Source organism: Colletes gigas, unplaced genomic scaffold (assembly GCF_013123115.1).
Source record: "Colletes gigas isolate AHSC1104 unplaced genomic scaffold, ASM1312311v1 Colletes_gigas_Sc00021, whole genome shotgun sequence".
Taxonomy (NCBI): Eukaryota; Metazoa; Arthropoda; class Insecta; order Hymenoptera; family Colletidae; genus Colletes; species Colletes gigas.
Genome location: NW_025106650.1, coordinates 4,423,676 through 4,441,004, shown reverse-complemented (window position 1 = coordinate 4,441,004; position 17,329 = coordinate 4,423,676). Strand labels below are relative to the sequence as shown.

The 17,329-nt window shown below is 40.5% G+C and overlaps 1 protein-coding gene across 2 annotated transcripts in view; it reads left to right on the top strand.

The window, feature by feature from the left end:
* Window positions 1-17,329, top strand: part of LOC122401064 (integrin alpha-PS2) — a 79,527-nt gene that overhangs the window by 60,745 nt on the left and 1,453 nt on the right. The window contains exons 6-12 of one of the 2 annotated variants that reach the window (XM_043402991.1): window positions 6,200-6,248; window positions 7,686-7,766; window positions 9,859-10,034; window positions 11,806-12,044; window positions 12,822-13,437; window positions 13,610-14,512; window positions 14,744-16,498. In XM_043402991.1, the coding sequence (XP_043258926.1) occupies window positions 6,200-6,248; window positions 7,686-7,766; window positions 9,859-10,034; window positions 11,806-12,044; window positions 12,822-13,437; window positions 13,610-14,512; window positions 14,744-16,498 (3,819 nt within the window). The remainder of the gene's footprint in view (window positions 1-6,199; window positions 6,249-7,685; window positions 7,767-9,858; window positions 10,035-11,805; window positions 12,045-12,821; window positions 13,438-13,609; window positions 14,513-14,743; window positions 16,499-17,329) is intronic. The other variant, XM_043402992.1, reaches the window with a different exon arrangement.

Sequence of the window (17,329 nt, the reverse complement as noted above, 5' to 3'; positions counted from 1 at the left end):
ACATTTAGCAGTCGTTCCTTTTATAGAGATTCTTTTGATCCGATGAACCTTCTCTTCGGTCGTTGAAATCACCACGCGTGACTTGAAAAGAATTTTTCGAGGAAGCGGATAAAATAAGGAAACTCGCGAACGAGCCTGTAGAAATGATTATCGTTAAATAATTGAATACGTTTGGTCGTTCTTACAGTAACTCCCGAGGCTTGCCGCGTTTCCGTACTTCTCGTTCCTCGTTCGATCCGTGGAATCCGTGTCTTTTATTGTGCACGCGCGTGGGCGTTGGACTGCACCGGCGCGTAGGTGCATCGCGAGAGAGCACGCCGACATTGTCCCGCGATTAACACTTTGATCCCGGTGATATTTAAGCGAGACCTTGGCTGGCTCTGACCTCTCGCTGGGGTCAATGCAGCGGGTGGTATCGCGAAAGGTCGCGGACGCCTGATTCCAGAACAAGTACCTGCGACGAACATTCATCCAGAGCAACTTTTCTAATAAAATTCTTCTCACTCTTTAAAACGTACTATTTCTAATATTTCTACATACCTATACACACGGAGTATTTTTAAACCTTTCAAATTTAGTAAAATATTTTACAAAAATACAGCAAACGAATTTTCGAAAAATTCAAATTAACGTGAAAATATTGATTCAGCCTTATCTGCACCGAAACTTCGTGTTTTCGTGTTTAGAGAACAATGTGTACGCAGAAGATATCGATATTTATAGAGAATATGTCCGCGATAACGAGGCACGCGTTAATCTGGGTACACAGGGTACAGCGAAAAAGCTCGAACCAAAGACGCGGATCGTTTCGCACGAGGTGGCATCCAATTAATTGTGCAAATGCTGTGCGTAAAGTTACCCTCGTGTTTGCTTTATTCGCGCTGGGCCTCGGTTAAGTTTATTTCACGCGTGTGCGGCGTTTGCGATTTAAATTGCGGGGGGAGGAATCGGCGATCGCAGGGAACCCGTGCGATTAAATTCTCGTTTCAGGTGAGAGCGCGACGCTTGATTTGCAGAGGCTGACAACCCGTAATTAAACTAACGATTAACGACCATGATCATGGAGTAATCAATAATCATTATTGTAAAATATGGCTGACAAACGACACGAGCAATCGGAGCGAATGCAATCGTTGGACGATAACTCGTTAATCTCATTAATGAACTCATTATCCTGTCTTGCGAACGTTTATGTAATTCAGTAAAATACCAAATGTCTATCAGATAAAATATATAAGTTGACAGTGGTTTCGATAGTGAAAAATAAATCTGATGGTTGTAAATATATGTCACGTATGAAACACGTCCGGGTGTATTTTTCTGCTTTCGAAAAAGTCGTTTTTCTGCCTGTATGGCCGGCTCAGTCTCATTCATATTACATGAATTTATCGTGAATCGCGGCCGCGCATTCAGCTTCTTGCGATCATTCATGTAGACCGTTGATTAATATGTATGCGAGACATAATCTTTACTACTGTTGCATCGCCGTTAGATAAGGCTGTAGGAGGCTTACCGTTACGCCGTGTAAAACGTAAACGCATCGCGTGCAAGGAACTCGACTCTGCGTCGACCATGGTAAATACACTGTTAACGAGACCCACGCTCGTACCGAGACGTTCGAGAGAATATTAAGTTTCAATAACAAGAGTGGTACTTTGAGTAAACACGCGAGATAACTTTGAACAATCGTTACCTTGGTTTCTATTTTTAAACCCGCGATTAATAAGACTAGATATGCAGCAGAGTTTACGAACTACAGGACAAATACATAGACTCGTACACATCGTTATAACTAAATATATTTATGCATTTATGGGACATTTTAACTCTCAACAAATTACACAATGCACTTGATATGCAAAACTATAAGAAATACGTAAAATACGAGTTATTGTATTTAGGGGTTGAGACAACCCTCTACGAAGCTCCCATTTCATTAATTCTGTTAACCCCTTGTCGTACAATGACGAGTCTGAAGTTCTTCATGTCAAGTTTCACAATCATGTAAGACTAAACAGTCTTATATGTACAGGGTGTTCGGTCACCACTGGGAAATATTTTAATGAGAGATTCTAGAGGCCAAAATGAGATGAAAATCAAGTATACTAATTTGTTGACTGAGGCTCCGTTTAAAAGTTATAGAAACATTTCCGGCCACACAGTATATTTTCGGTAAAGAATTTTTTTCTCGAAAGTACGTAGGATTTCGGGGAAATGTCTATTCACCAAAGATGATTGTAATTACCCCCCCCCCCCGAAAATAATTTTTCCAGAAAAATTTTAAACTTTTCAATTTCATCGAAAAATTTAGGCACCTTCGATTTTTCTTAGAAATTCGTTTTTGATTTTTAGTAATTTTGTTTGACGCTCTATAGAAAAGTGATCTAATACTTGTTTGCAGGTACCCATGAGCTCTGTTTCAGAAAAAAGTTGCATTGAAATATATTCACTATTGCAGGAGTTATGGCTGTTTGAAAATTGGACCATTTTTATGTGGTTTTTCTCACTTTACGGGGTCAAGGAACAACTTTTTCATTATTGTTAAAATTTTTACATATTCTTCACTAAAATATGCGTTATTTGTCTTTTTAATCATTCAAATTCTTCTATCCGTTCGGAAGTTATGACGTTTTAAAGATACGCACGAAATTTTGGAGTGACATTTCTGGCCCGAAATTATCTTATCGGTAAGGAATTTTTTTCTCGCAAATGGTTAGGAATTCGAGGGTATGACAAAAAATGATTGTAATTGACCCTTGCAACTGAAAATAATTTTTCCAGAACGATTTGAAAGTTGTTTTTTTTGTCGAAAAATTTCACACCTTCCCGAATTTATTTCTCGAAAGTGGGTAGGCATTCGGGGGTATGTCTATTCACCAAAAATGATCGCAACTGACCCCTGCAACCGAAAATAATTTTTCCGTGAATGATTTGGAATTTTTTAATTTCATTTCTTAATAACTTTTTAACGAAGCCTCGATCAAGAAATTGATATTCTTGATTTTCGTATTATTTTAGCCTTCTAGAATCTCTCATTAAAATTTTTCCCAGGGGTGGCCGAACACCCTTTATGTTAAAATCAACACATTTTTATATTCACGAGGTATTCGTAAAAAATAGTATACGATTGAAAAATTATTTGGAATTGTATCGTACGTCAAGGGATTAATAAAAATATGAATTTGCATAAAGATCCATAGTCTAATTATAACACATAAATGATAGAGCTGTTAATATTAATTTTCAACAAAGTCGTCGACTCGATGCAGCTACTGTCGATTGTAAACAACAGCTGACGTTCGTTGCCAAACGCGTAAAGAATTTTAATAGATTGCCTATTGTTTGAAACGAAACGGTATCGATGCAAACGTCTATGGAGAGACTAACGAAACTTGTGCACGCACCTGATACGAAGTATCGTAATTCGAGCTTATTAAGCGCACGGTTATAATTTTTCTCACGCGTCGCACGATCGTAAGTAGTATAGGTCTGCACGCGTCAGACGCGTAAAACCTGCGTGAAAGTATCAACGCGCCATGCATGGGAACAACCGATACGTAGGTTCAACCGCGATAGGTATGTCGATGATTTCGAGTGGCACTCGAGTGGTTCATGCACCGATTAAGTGCAGTCGAGCATCGGAGACCCGTTGGTGTGCGAACGTGGGGCTGAAGTGTGTTGTTTTATCGCGGGGCGCCGAACGTTACGACACCGTAACGCATTCAAGCCGGTCCAGCGTTACGCTGGATCTATTGCTCTTCGATCGCAACCACTTGTCTTTGCATTAACTTTTCACGAAGTTTAAAATAACATCTGCCGATCACCGTGAACTTTTGCACGGAAAACAGCCACGGTTCTATTTTGCATCGACGACAACTCAACGAAACTTTGTTTTTAGACAAATTACTCACAGTTTGTCATAGAACTTATTTATTTACAGTCCCGTTCAAATTGAAGACTTCTATTTAGATTTATTTTCTTTAACACTAGAACTACAATTATAGTGTATTTTGTTGTACCAAAGAAATTAAAACGATAGATACGCGAAGAAATGTATAATGCAATGGACATAAGTGTTCATTCATTTTCTTATAGAAAACCACAGTAAAAATCCTATAGAATAAATTTGTAACAATTTTGATTGGGAATTACGAATAGGCCATTTTGACTGCTTTGGTAGTTCTAGAGTTGGCGATCTAATATTCAGAATTAATTTTTGTTAGCTCCTTATCGATGTAGTAGTTAATCTTGCAACATTTTAACGTCGCTAGGATACATTTGTCTTTGCAATGGATTAACAAAATAACTTCGATCGATTTGTTTACCCATTTTGAATCCAAAATAAAATCATGGTTTTGAGAGTTAACGAAAATAGCAAGTGCTTTCATAAGAACCTCGAAATGTAACATTTCGTACGTTGAATTCTGAGTTCCCGGTTGCGAAGTCGCAACCGCGTGCCAGCGATTCTTTCCAGAACGGTCAAAGTGGTTCTCTGTACACGTTCGAAGGGATCCCAGCAGCCGATCGGGCGATTTTTCCGCGAGCACGCGGAGATCGTCGCGTACCAAGAAGCCTCTATCGCGAAGGCCACAAGCAAGACACATTTAACATGCGTGACGCGATTCTGTGTACGCGCGAACCACCGTATATGTGTACGAGCGACTGATTTATCGCGTATCGGGCTCTCGTATCGCCATTATCTCGCGAATTAAATAAAAAATTTGATCCTTCGTGGGTGCGTCCGTTTCCTAGTTGCATTGCCAGCGGCTACGAAAAATGGCGGTTCGATAATCGTGCTTGTTGTTCTATTACTTTGCACTGTGCTTCTACTCGAGAATTCCTACAAACGATGTAGGAAGTTTCGATCGTTTGTTTCCTTCGAGCGTCTACGAACAGTGGACGTTAGTTTAACACTAAACCTACCGACATTTCATGTATACATAATCCTACCATGAGCGCTCAAATGACCGCTTCAAAAAATTTCCTTGAAAATATTATAAATCGGTGCTCTTCCGCGATTAGACCCTTCTTTTATTTTTTGCCAAACAGTTCCGTCCATAGCAGTTTCAATTCCTTCCTCATTTTCACTTTCGGAACTAACTATAAATCTCTTTCTTTTTTGTCCTCTTTGTATATTCAAAATATTCTCTTCGTCCGTATCGCTGTCAAATAAGTCACAATTATTTTCTGCTGTATCATCATCAAAATCGGAAACTTCTTGGTCATCTTAAGAACAATCCTCGTCGATATTATTTATTTTGTCTAATAAATTGATATTCCTCGAATGTCTTGACATTTTTGGGTATGAATATACAAATGATAAAGTAAAAAGTAAAAACTAAAATATAAAAATATAAATCAAACGGGGCAAAAACATTGAGACCAGAAATAAAAAAAAATTGTAAATCATACCACAAAATATTGTTAGCTCTGTTGACTTTGTCGAAACTATCACTTATACCACGTAATAATTTCTATAATACACTTTGAAATTTTGATGCTCTCTGTTCGGATCGCAAGACCGTATTGTCGTATGAAGAACGCTGTGCATTTGTTCCAATCGCGCGTTTGTCTACACTATAGATCCACAATTACCTAGTAGACTCGTAAAACAATTTCAGGAGTGCGCTTTCCGAAGAATATAGTCGTAAATAACATGAATTTTTCAAATGGTCAAATGACCGTTCGTGGTAGACTAGACATGCTATAAATTTTTTTCGGAAAATAAACAATAAAGAAAGTTGTGAATATTGAAAAATGGGTTGTATGTATATTATAGGAAAAGTCAATAAGCTACATGGTGATACAGTAACGTTGTATACGAGAAATTCTAAACGAAATTTCAAAAACGGTCATTTGACCGTGCATGGTAGGTTTAGTGTTAAGAAACGAAATGCAGAGTGGTTCGTTCTATCGAAACGTAAATTAATTATTTACCGATTGTCGAGCTGATCTGGTACTGATTCCTATGTAACTTATCGTGGTATGTGTCGTCGATTAATGAAGCGTTTGTAGCTTCCACGGTTGAAGTTTCAGATATGCTAACGATCGGGGGAATTTGAAGAACCATTGCGTTCGATTCAGAGAAATTGAATGAATTTCGTTGATAAAAAGGACTAAATCAGCTAAAGTGCTTCCTACCGTTAGTTACTTGACATCGACAAATTCCCTTAACGGCACACCTCTTTATTTGTTACAGAACGGTGAGAGGCTCTTCATCGGGGCACCAGGAAGTTGGTACTGGCAAGGTAAAATTCTTTATCGATTCACTTGGCTACGAAGTTCGATCTAGGTCACAGTTTTACAATCAGAGCTACCTTAAAACTCGATACCTTGTGTGTATATCAGTCGCGTGTCGACGTTTGGTCGATCGAGTGCCAAATTTTCCAGTCGAAACTTTTACAAATATTCTCTTCGAATATCGAATATTAATATTACAGAGACACGTTGTTGCATTGATTTAAATTTTATTCGTGTTCAACGTGTATATGAGAGAATACAGGGTGTTCGGCCACCCCTGGGAAAAATTTTAATGGGAGATTCTAGAGGTCAAAATAGGACGAAAGTCAAGAATACCAATTTGTTGATCGAGGCTTCGTTAAAAAGTTATTAACGTTTAAAGTTCCGCCCGTACTGAATTTTTCTCTCGAAAATGCGCGGGTTTTCGGGGGTATGTCTGTTCACTAAAAATGAATGCGATTGACCCCCGCAACCGAAAATAATTTTTTCAGAATGATTTGAAATTTTTTAATTTAATTTTTTAATAACTTACTAACTTATTAGCAAAGCCTCAGTCAAGAAATTGAAATTCTTGATTTTCGTCTTATTTTGGTCTCCAGAATCTCCCATTACAATTTTTTCCAGGAGTGGTCGAACACTCTGTATAATACCTGGAAATAATATATAATCACAGTGTTACGACAAATGTTACTTAAATTCGTTATACGATGAAAAGTGTACTCGTTGGTTACGAGTGAATTACTATTACACTTGTCGTTTGTTATTCAAATAAATTTTTGCCCATAATTTATACACAGTGATTCTAGAAACTATAGTTTTTTTCTAAACATAGATTCACCAAACATAGCCATTTTTCTATTATCATTTATTTAAAAGCTGTAGTTCGTTCAAATCTCTAGAATCACACTGTAAGGCACACCCAGCGAGAAAAGTGGTCAAATTTGAAAGGAAAGCAGTAAATTGTAACGCACAAAGACAAAAGAAAATTGCGAAATTATTTCAGCGTAAGATATCAATATCAAGTCCGACGATCGTCCCATTTTCACAATTGCAACACTTTTCTCTCGGGAGCGCTAATTTTAGTTAAAACGAACGAATATCTAGAATCACTATTATTACTATAGTAATAAGGGGTTAATACTAATTACTGTGGTAGATCCACATAATAGTCAAAATTAAGATTCCAACGATCTCTAACTTCTCTCTGAAATAATTGGGCTTACCTAAATTTTCAATCGAATTAGAATTGCATTTAAATCTACCCCCTCTTCCCCCTTTTGCTGTACTGGTCGGCGAGAAGCCACTTTTCCACTAATAAAAAAGGCGAAAGTTCGAGCTTTTGATAATGCCTGGGCGATGGAGCGACGACCGGGTTTCACCGCGACTACCTCGAGTTCTGTGAATGTTAGAATGACTCAGAGGAGACTCTCGTTAAACAATTACAGGTCAGATATACTCGATCAGCACCGATATCAGGTTGCAGTTCGTAGCGACGACGTTGTTCACCCCCGAAGCAGATGGATCAGGTACCGCGTATTTGCAGGCGACCTTAATCAAACGAACCAATCAACGTCGTCGACCGAAACCAGCCCCTTTAAAACCTCTAATCAGCTGCTATTCTCTTAACGACGATTCCCATTAACAAGTGTTGCTTGAACGTTCGCTGGAGAAAAAAAAACGATCTCGGCGTCCATCAGAGTCGACAAAGATTCGCAGCCTTCGTCGTTGCAAAGTTGGACGAATTTTATTTTTGATCGTGAATACGGAACAACAATTATTCGAATAAAAATTTATCTGAACGTCTATAATCGTGCTTCGTTTGGGGTGGTACGATGTACCAAATTAATTATTTATTATCCCGGACGAAGTGGCGAGTGTAAAGTTTGTTTTGACGATGGTTGCGTGGACGTGAGTGTTCGAAATTTGTCGAAAAGCAACGAGACACCAGTAATCACGATCTCCGCGCGTTCACACTTGCTTGCCAGTGGCCCCAATTAATTTCCATTAATTACTCGTAACGCCAATCGGTCATCCGGCTTTTCCACTCATAAGATTTCACCGCGACATTAACAAGACGCCTGTGATTAATAATTTCGATCGAAACTGCGCAGAACTGTCACGCTGAAGAGCGGTCGCGAAAACGAGCGGATACGTAAAGGCGAACACTTTTGTTCGGTGCATCGGGTCAGATTCGCAATTACCGCGAAGTAATCTTGTATGCTTGACAGTTTGAGGTCTCGTAACGCCGTCGTGCCACTCCCATCGAGTGATTAATATCCGATTTACGATTAATGTACCGTGTGCTATTATTATTTATTAATTACCGTCAGGTGAGCCGAGGGTGGCAATATCTAACGGTTGAGGGCCTGCTTTTTACAGCTTCGTCTCTCTAATCGACTTCACAGGCCATTTCAACGCTGCTATTTAGTCTACTGCTATTTAGCGAACGGAGTAATATCGCCGCCCTTGCGAATAGAATTGCTTAGAAGCTAGATTAATAATAATGTTAAACGGCTTACGATTTACACTTGTGTTCTTTTCCCGAGCGTTTCTCCTGACTGCGATTTCGATTTTTATTTTCTACCCATCGATGGTACCGTAGCAGGTTGTAGCCGTATGAAATGTCCGATTTTTAAGTAAATTTTAATTAAATCGTACATCTTGCGTTAACCGATCGCAAGCTTTTTTCACCGTCTTCGTAAAAGGTCTTGGCTAGCTGAAACTCGCCAGGAGGATGACACGATTCATCGCGAGAAGGAATCGTGAATCGCATCGGGATTGGACCACCAGACACCGTGACAAACTTGGTTTCACCATAGGTCTCGAAGATTCATCAATGTCCACGTATTGATGCATTGGCCATCGGTTTGTCATGCAGGATACATTTATCGTTACTGTGTCGCTAGCCAATTAAAGAATCCCGCTAGGATGTGAACGATAAAAACCATACGCCTTCGATTCAACGTTTTCTGACTCACCTCTATTAATCTTTTTTTTTTTTTCAACGAGACAAAATTATTACCTGCATTGTACGTGAACGATTCCGTTCGATAGGATATTTTGTACGCTACAACCTACTTGTTAGACATTTTGTACACTAGCATGAATTTGTTGCGCATGGTATCCCAAAAATATCTAGGCAAACTTTGGGAGCTTATTTTACAAGCATCGAGGATTTTACTATCGTATCTAGAACGTTTCTCGTCCGATTATAAACACTTTTCGAGCAGTATAGTTTTGTAAGTAGGTCTGACAAGATTTCTGTACGAAAACTCTTTGTAATAATCTTTATAAGATAAATATTGTTTTTATTCGATCTTCTATCGTTTATATACCTATTCTAAATTTGCATGTGACGTTTTAAAAACTCGAATTTCCAAGACATTACTCGATGCTCGAAACTAGTTTAATAAGCTCGCAAATCTTTTGTATACTTGTTCTTGGGACGATCCTGTGCACCTACAATGTTTGTTTGTGTTTGGCATTGCAATTCCATGAGTTGTGTTTAGGAGTTTTTTTCGGTCGTAGTCAAGAACGAGAACGTTTTTGGGAAAGTATGTGTTCTTTTGAAGAAGTTGCTTACGAGTTGGTCGATTTCATCGATGGCTGCTTTTACAGGCCAAGCGTTTTCACAGTCGTTGAAGAATCGTGCGAAAATATTGTTCACGAAGGAAGGGCCGGCCACGGAGGACGATAGCTACATGGGTTATTCCGTCACGACCGGGGATTTTATTGGAAATGGCGACAGCGGCACTGCTGTTGGTGTACCACGCGGCGGCGACCTTCTTGGCAAAGTATGCTCATGAAATATTAACACGTAATTGCGACGGAAAGAAGGAACGCGCGATTGAAATTAATTCCTGCTGGTGAAAGTAACCCGTCCGGTGAAAATTTATCGCTTTATCGGGAAAAAGATTGTAGCTCGACGATCGGGTCGGTCCATTTGTAGTAACTTGAAAAAGTAAGACGAATGATAGACGCGTCGGGCGCAACACGTTATCGAGGAATAACTTGACTAACGATTTCTTTAGAATTTAATCGTCTAAATCGCCCGTCGAAGGGGTCTTTAAAAGTCATCGACCCTTTCGATCGCCATAAATTTTTTATGGACCTATTAAAAAATATATTTGCATCGATTAAAAGTCATTGACCCTTTCGATCGGTAGAAATTTTGTATGAACCAATAAATGAGCCGTTTATTTTGAAAGTGGCCTAAGTCCATTTATCTTCAAATCGAGATACTTAAGGGTTTGCGTTTCAATGAATTTAAAAATATACGTATAGGATACTAATGAGTCATACTGCTTAAGTGTATCTAAGGGTGTTAAATTTATAGTTCCTATTAAAATAGTGGCAATTATTAAGTGAATAATATGCGTTTTCTTATCAAGAATGGAGTTAGGCCACTTTCAAAATTAACAACCAGATTCATTATAAAATTTGAAGGTGCCCAAGTCCATTCAACATAATTTAAGATGCTTCAAATCGAACAAAAACAATACTGAATTTATTTTACATATCTTTAAAACACTTCGGAAACATAATTTATGCGATTGAAAACATTTTTTAACTACATAACGTACAAAATTACAAACATAAATTTATTACAAAACAATTTACTACTCATCTACATTTTGTGCGTGTGAAAGGGATTTGAAGAAATCATGATGTTCCGGTGGTATACATATATCGTAATAGGTCAGTTATGTCCTTGAATTTTGCTGTTGTAATTTGTCTGATATTTTTATACAATATTTTCGAACTTTCTTGGTCTATCCCGACGTGGTAATAAATTCAGGACTTTAAAATTTTCATTCTCATTCATTGATGTCTTATAGAAAATTTTATACGGTTCATTTCTGACAAAACGCATCCAACATATTTTTAACTAGTTTTTTGTTCTGTCTGCAGTTAGTTAGTTAGTTTGCAGATAATTAGTTAGTTTGTCAGTTAGTTAGTTAGTTTCCCAGTTAGTTAGATAGTATGCAGTTAGGTTTTTGTTCTATAATTCTGTTTCTTTTTCGATTTTTTTTTAAATCATTAGTTACTATTTCTTCTTCACTATCTGAACTAAATAGTCTTGTTCTGTTCTTCCCCATGGGTGAAATAATTTCTAAAATTTAATATTAAATTTTAAGTTTTTTATTAATTAAACGTACTGGTTATTCAACTAACGCAATAGTCCAAAAACTGAGGTTAACTTGTAAATACTAATTAATTAAAATTACCTTCATCACTACTTTCCGACATTATCAATAGTAAATATCTTGATTTAAGTATAAATGGAGTTCGGCCACTTTGAAACTACACGGTTCAATTATTGAACTAACTCTGAAAACTTATGTGTCAAGAATTATCGTATTTGCTCGGAATATAAGCAACCTGAAATGCTTTACTGATAAATAACATGAAGTTGTACATGTAACCATGGTAACCGGAAAAAATTGAAAAATGAAGTTAGGCCACTTTCAAAATAAACGGCTTAAATATATCGAATACAAGTATTAAACGAAGATCTATTAAAAAATGTTTGTGCACCGATTTATAGAAGAAATCTAATTGCAGGTTATCCTATTTACATCGAACATGACGAATCCACGTAACATTACTGGGGAACAAATGGGAGCTTACTTCGGTTATGCTGTTGCTTCCGGTGATATTGATGGCGACGGTTTAGATGATCTCATAGTCGGCGCGCCAATGTATACAGTGCCAGATAACCCGGAAATGACCATCGAGACCGGAAGGGTGTACGTGATCTATCAGGGCGCTGGACCTGAAAAATACCGGAAAATCGACTTTAGGTATATTTCATGACTATTTAAAGAAATTCCAAACGCCAAGTTTATCATTACGAGTCTATCAGCGAGGTTTAATTAATTAGCGATTATTTTTATCACGGTTCCTTCGTTAAGGGCTAGGTTTTACAACAGCTACGAACCTCATCCAGTCACCATTACATAGATTGCTTCCTTCGTGACAGTTTTTATTTGTTCTTTATTTTATTTAACGTCTTCATCACTTGACAAAAACGCACGTTCGTTACGAAAAAAATTACTCTTTAAACAGCTGGTATATTCATTTGTCGACGATCGCCAAAAGCAAACAAGCTTTATCAATATTTTTCGATTAAAGTTCAAGACTTTTTATATTCCGAATAAAGATAATCTTACGCCACTTATTATTGCGCAACACGCAAGGTGCAGCTACTAGGCTGTTATTAAAACCCAGCTTGTTATTACGGAAAGCGTATAATTAGCACGGTATAATAAAGTCGATATTATTATTAACAGCGCGATATCTCGTAACAGGCTAAATAAATAACAAATGTTGTTTATTTTAACGTACGTACACTTTAATCTACTTTTAGCTTAATAAAGATAGCTTAATCGTGAAGAGTATAAACTGTCGTTTACAATTTGTTGACCAGTGTTATTGCCCAACGCTGCTTATGTCAACGAAGGTGTCTTCGCCTATTAACTGTCGAGCCTAAAAGCCCATTGAAAGCGGCTGCAAGGGTCGCACAGCATCCGAACGCACGGATCGTTGAACTCTCGCGATAATTGCTTATCGTTATCCAGAGACGGGGAGAGCAACCGCGGACGATTCGGTTTGTCGCTGGCAGCACTAGGGGACATCGACCGTGACGGTTATGGCGATTTCGCCGTGGGTGCTCCTTACGGTGGTCTACGTGGACACGGTGCCGTCTACATCTACCACGGTTCCTCCAACGGAGTCCTCGAAAAGTACTCTCAGGTGATCTACGCCGAGAACCTCGGCGTCCCGTTGGATACGTTCGGGTTCTCCGTGGCCGGTGGCCTCGACCTCGACGGGAACCACTATCCAGATTTGGTGGTGGGCGCCTACGAGTCCGGCACAGCGATCCTATTCAGGTCCCGGCCGGTCATCAAGATGGACTCTTACGTGAGTTTCGATCAGGAATCGAAATTGATCTCGTTGGACGATAGGAATTGCACGCTATCGGACGGAAGCCGGGTGACCTGCTTCCCGTTGAGGGCGTGTTTCAAGTACACCGGCGAGGGTGTATTCGCCAAGCACAACTTCAACATCCAGTACGTCCTGGACGTGAAGAAAACCAAGAATCCAAGGTTGTTCTTCTTGGAACTCGAGGGCAGGAATACGCTGAATCGCACAATCATGGTGGATCGGGATCGACAGTTCTGTCGCACGGTTCAGGTCAGTGAAAACAATCAAGGTTTCTTAAATGCTAAATACCTTGGTTTCAACCAAACTTAATTTATTGACACTTGAATTTAGAAGAATTGTTGACTATCATGTTCTACAACTATTCTATACTAATGAGACTTCCCGTTTATTGAATAAATAAATAAAAATTCATCGTCCACAGGTGTACGTGACGTCCAACATCCGTGACAAACTAACATCCCTGGACGCCGAAATGCGAATGAGCCTCGACGAGGAACGCTACGAGGACAACAGACCCAGGGACCCCAGGTTGCCTCTGCGGCCAGTTTTAGGCTCGACGACGTCCAAGAAGGATTCTCTGTCCATCAGGAAGAATTGTGGCCCCGACAACGTGTGCATACCAGACCTGCAGATGAACGTGTCGTCGAACGTGCTAAGGTACCTGCTGGGTTCTGGAAAGCGACTAGAGCTGGACGTGATGGTGCAGAACATGGGGGAGGACGCGTTCGAAGCTACGTACAACTTGAAGCTACCGACTGGCATCGATTACATAAAAGTCGAGAAGATCGAGACCATGGGTGTGCCCGTTCAATGCTCCGCGCCCAAGCAAACGAACAACAACACGCTTCGCTGCGACATCGGCAACCCTTTGCAGCAGCACGGGTTGGTTAAGTTTAAGGTGCTGTTGCAGCCGGTCACCTCTCACGGGATGAAGCCTGTCTATTCCTTCGAAATGGACGTGAACACCACCAATCCCGAGAATCCGTACACGACCGACGATAATAAGTACACTCTGAGGCTACCGATCTGGATCGAGACCGAGCTACGCGTGGACGGCGAGAGCAAACCCAAGGATCTCTATTACTATCCGGACAATTACACCAGCGACGCGAACGCGTCGACGGAGATCGATTTTGGACCTGCTGTAACGCACAATTACACCATTCGCAACCTGGGTCCCTCTGACGTGATCGAGGCGGAGGTCTTCCTCATTTGGCCGGCACAGACACTGGGGGGAAACGAACTGCTCTACCTTCTGGAGCAACCGGAAACGTCTGGACCTATCGCATGTGAAACTGCCAACGCGAACTATCTTAGCCTTAAGGTACGCCGTCATAGAGACCTAAAACGCGTCTGACTTTTGGGTCTCTAAAGTTTCTGTTACCTTGTAAATATAATTTTGTAACAAGTAATTCTCCTTTACTGTTTGCTGTGTTAGTAATCTACAATATGCGACTAAAAAATAGCCTTGTAATTTAAGCAAAAATTGTATATGTATTATACGTATTAGTTAGAATCATCTACGCAATAACAGAACCGTTCAACCGTTTTGCAGCTGGAACAACGAAGAAGATCCTATTCTCATCATTCGGACCCCTCGGGAGTAACATTGGACGAATCACAATCAGGTAAAACGATCAATGTGCAGAGCGGATTCGACGTGGAGAAGAACAAGCAAGTCCAACACGAAGAAAGCGAAATCAATAGCGGGGATAGTTCGAGCATCCAGAAATCGCGTCACTGGCCACCCTCCTCGTCGTCCGTCGTCACCAGCAACACCAAGAAGATACAATTATCAACAACGGGGGAAAAACCAAATGTGTTGGTCACAACGTACACGCAAAACAATTCTGGAACAGGTTCGATCGGTACAGATGACTCTACGGTTGGCAACAGGGGTGTGCTGATCCACACGGAATCTGGCGGTTATGGGGACACTTTGGGAGCTGGTTTCCGATCCAGCGACGGCGCCACCTTCGGTTCGAGGATCTCGAGCATCGACGAGCAGCACACGGTTCGCGCGAATCACTCGGAAACCAGGTTGCAAGAGGAGGAACGTCGTGTTCTGCAACGACAACGAGAAGAACAGGAGCGACTCTCCTATCAAAGAAGACTAGAGGAGGAAATAAAGCGTCAGCGGGAGGAATGGGTACGACTGGAAGAGGAGGCACGAAGGAGGGTAGCGGAGAAAGAGACGCGTTATGGCGTTGATCGTGGATTCGTCACGGGCGATCGGGAGGAAACGGTCAGAGAAGGTGAATTTGGATTTAATCTGCGTAATGTAAGCTCTACGCAAGAGTTGGAACGATTGTTTGGATCTCTGTCGAAGTCGGCGACCGGCTACGAGCTGTACAACAGACAGGGCAAGAACTACGTCCAGTTCATGGGCAGATTCAGAACCTCCGCCGACAGAAAGGAGTACATAGAGTTCCAGGATAGCTCCATGTTCCCTCTTCAGGATCGATACGGGGGCCAGAGTTACGTCTCCGAGTCCACCGAGCCTCGGGACAGTCGGTTCTTGAGGATAGAGGGTGAGCTACAGATAGATTCGAACGGGAGAGGGTTCATCGTCTTGAAAGATGGTCGCAGATTCCCGCTGCAAGGATCGTTTAGTTACACCGAGTCTCGTCAGACCAACTTCGGTGACTCATGGAACGAAGAGTCTGGTCAGACCGGTGGCCTGGAACGAGAATACGAATCGTCGTACACCAGCACTCACGAAGAGAGACGAACGGAGGACAAAAGGGTTACCAGCAGTATCCACGGAAGAGAGAATCGCGAAACGTTCGGTGATGTTACGACGACCGATAGATCGAGTTCGGATACAGGCGACAAGAAACTGTTTAAAAAGTTCGAAAGACTGCAGAGACGCGCCAGAGACCTGGATGAAGATTTTACGACGGACGAGGGCGTGTTCGATGATAAAGATAACGAAAACGACCCAAGGACGCAGGGACCAGTCGGTCCTTGCGATTCAGCGAAATGCGTGATGCTCAGGTGCGTCGTTGGTCCTTTGAAAAAGGATCAGGAAGTCTGGTTGGGTGCTAGGTACAGGGTGGACGCGAGAACCCTGAAGAAGGTGGCCGTTCAGGAGAAGGTCAGAGTTTCTACCAAGTTGGTAGCACGAGTTACCAAGCAACCTTTCATCGGTACACCTGCCGAACAGGTGATCAAGAGTCACGAAATTAAAACGAACGTTGAGCCGAACGTGACACCATCTGCGCCGGATGTTATTCCATTTTGGGTGGTGGTTCTCTCGGCCTGCGCCGGAACGATCATTTTGTTGCTGCTTATCTTCCTGCTTTACAAGGTTTGTTTATGCAAATTACATACAAGCTATACAGGAAAAAATTTTATGGGAGATTCTAGAGGGCAAAATAAGACGAAAATCAAGAATATTGATTTGATAATTGAGGCTTTGTTAGAAAGTTATTAACGTTTAAAAAAGTTCCGCCTGTAAGACGGCAACCTGCGAACAGCTCCGTAATCATTTCAAATCATTCTAGAAAAATTATTTTTGATTGCGAGGGTCAATTGCAATCGTTTTTGGTGAATACACATACCTCCGAAATCCTACGCATTTTCGAGAAAAAAATTCAGGAAGGTGGACAAATTTTTTGACGAAATTAAAAAATTTCAATTCATTCTGGAAAAATTATTTTCGGTTGCGGGGGATAATGACAATCATTTTTCGTGGATAGACATATCCCCGAATTCCTACGCACTTTCGAAAAAAGAATTCCTAACCGAAAATATAATGTGAGGTTAGAAATGTTTCCCTGACCTGCCTCAACCTGTTGCGCGCACACAGCTGATCGCAGCTATTTGCAGCTGTTCGCAGCCGTTCTACAGACAGATCTTGAAACGTTAATAACTTCTTAACGATTCCTGATTGCTGTCTTATCTTGGCCCTTAGAATCTCCCATTCAATTTTTTTCGTCTAGATGCCGAACATCCTATGCAGGATTTCCGGTAATCGGTAATACATACAATACATACACCAACATGGTGATTTTATATAAAAAAATTAATCAAAACTATAAAATGAAAATTGTACATTCGAGACTTTGTTTTCAAGAAAATTTTTTTTAAAACGACGACGCGTGTTTGACATTCCCACGTAAGAAATAAATGTCGTCCA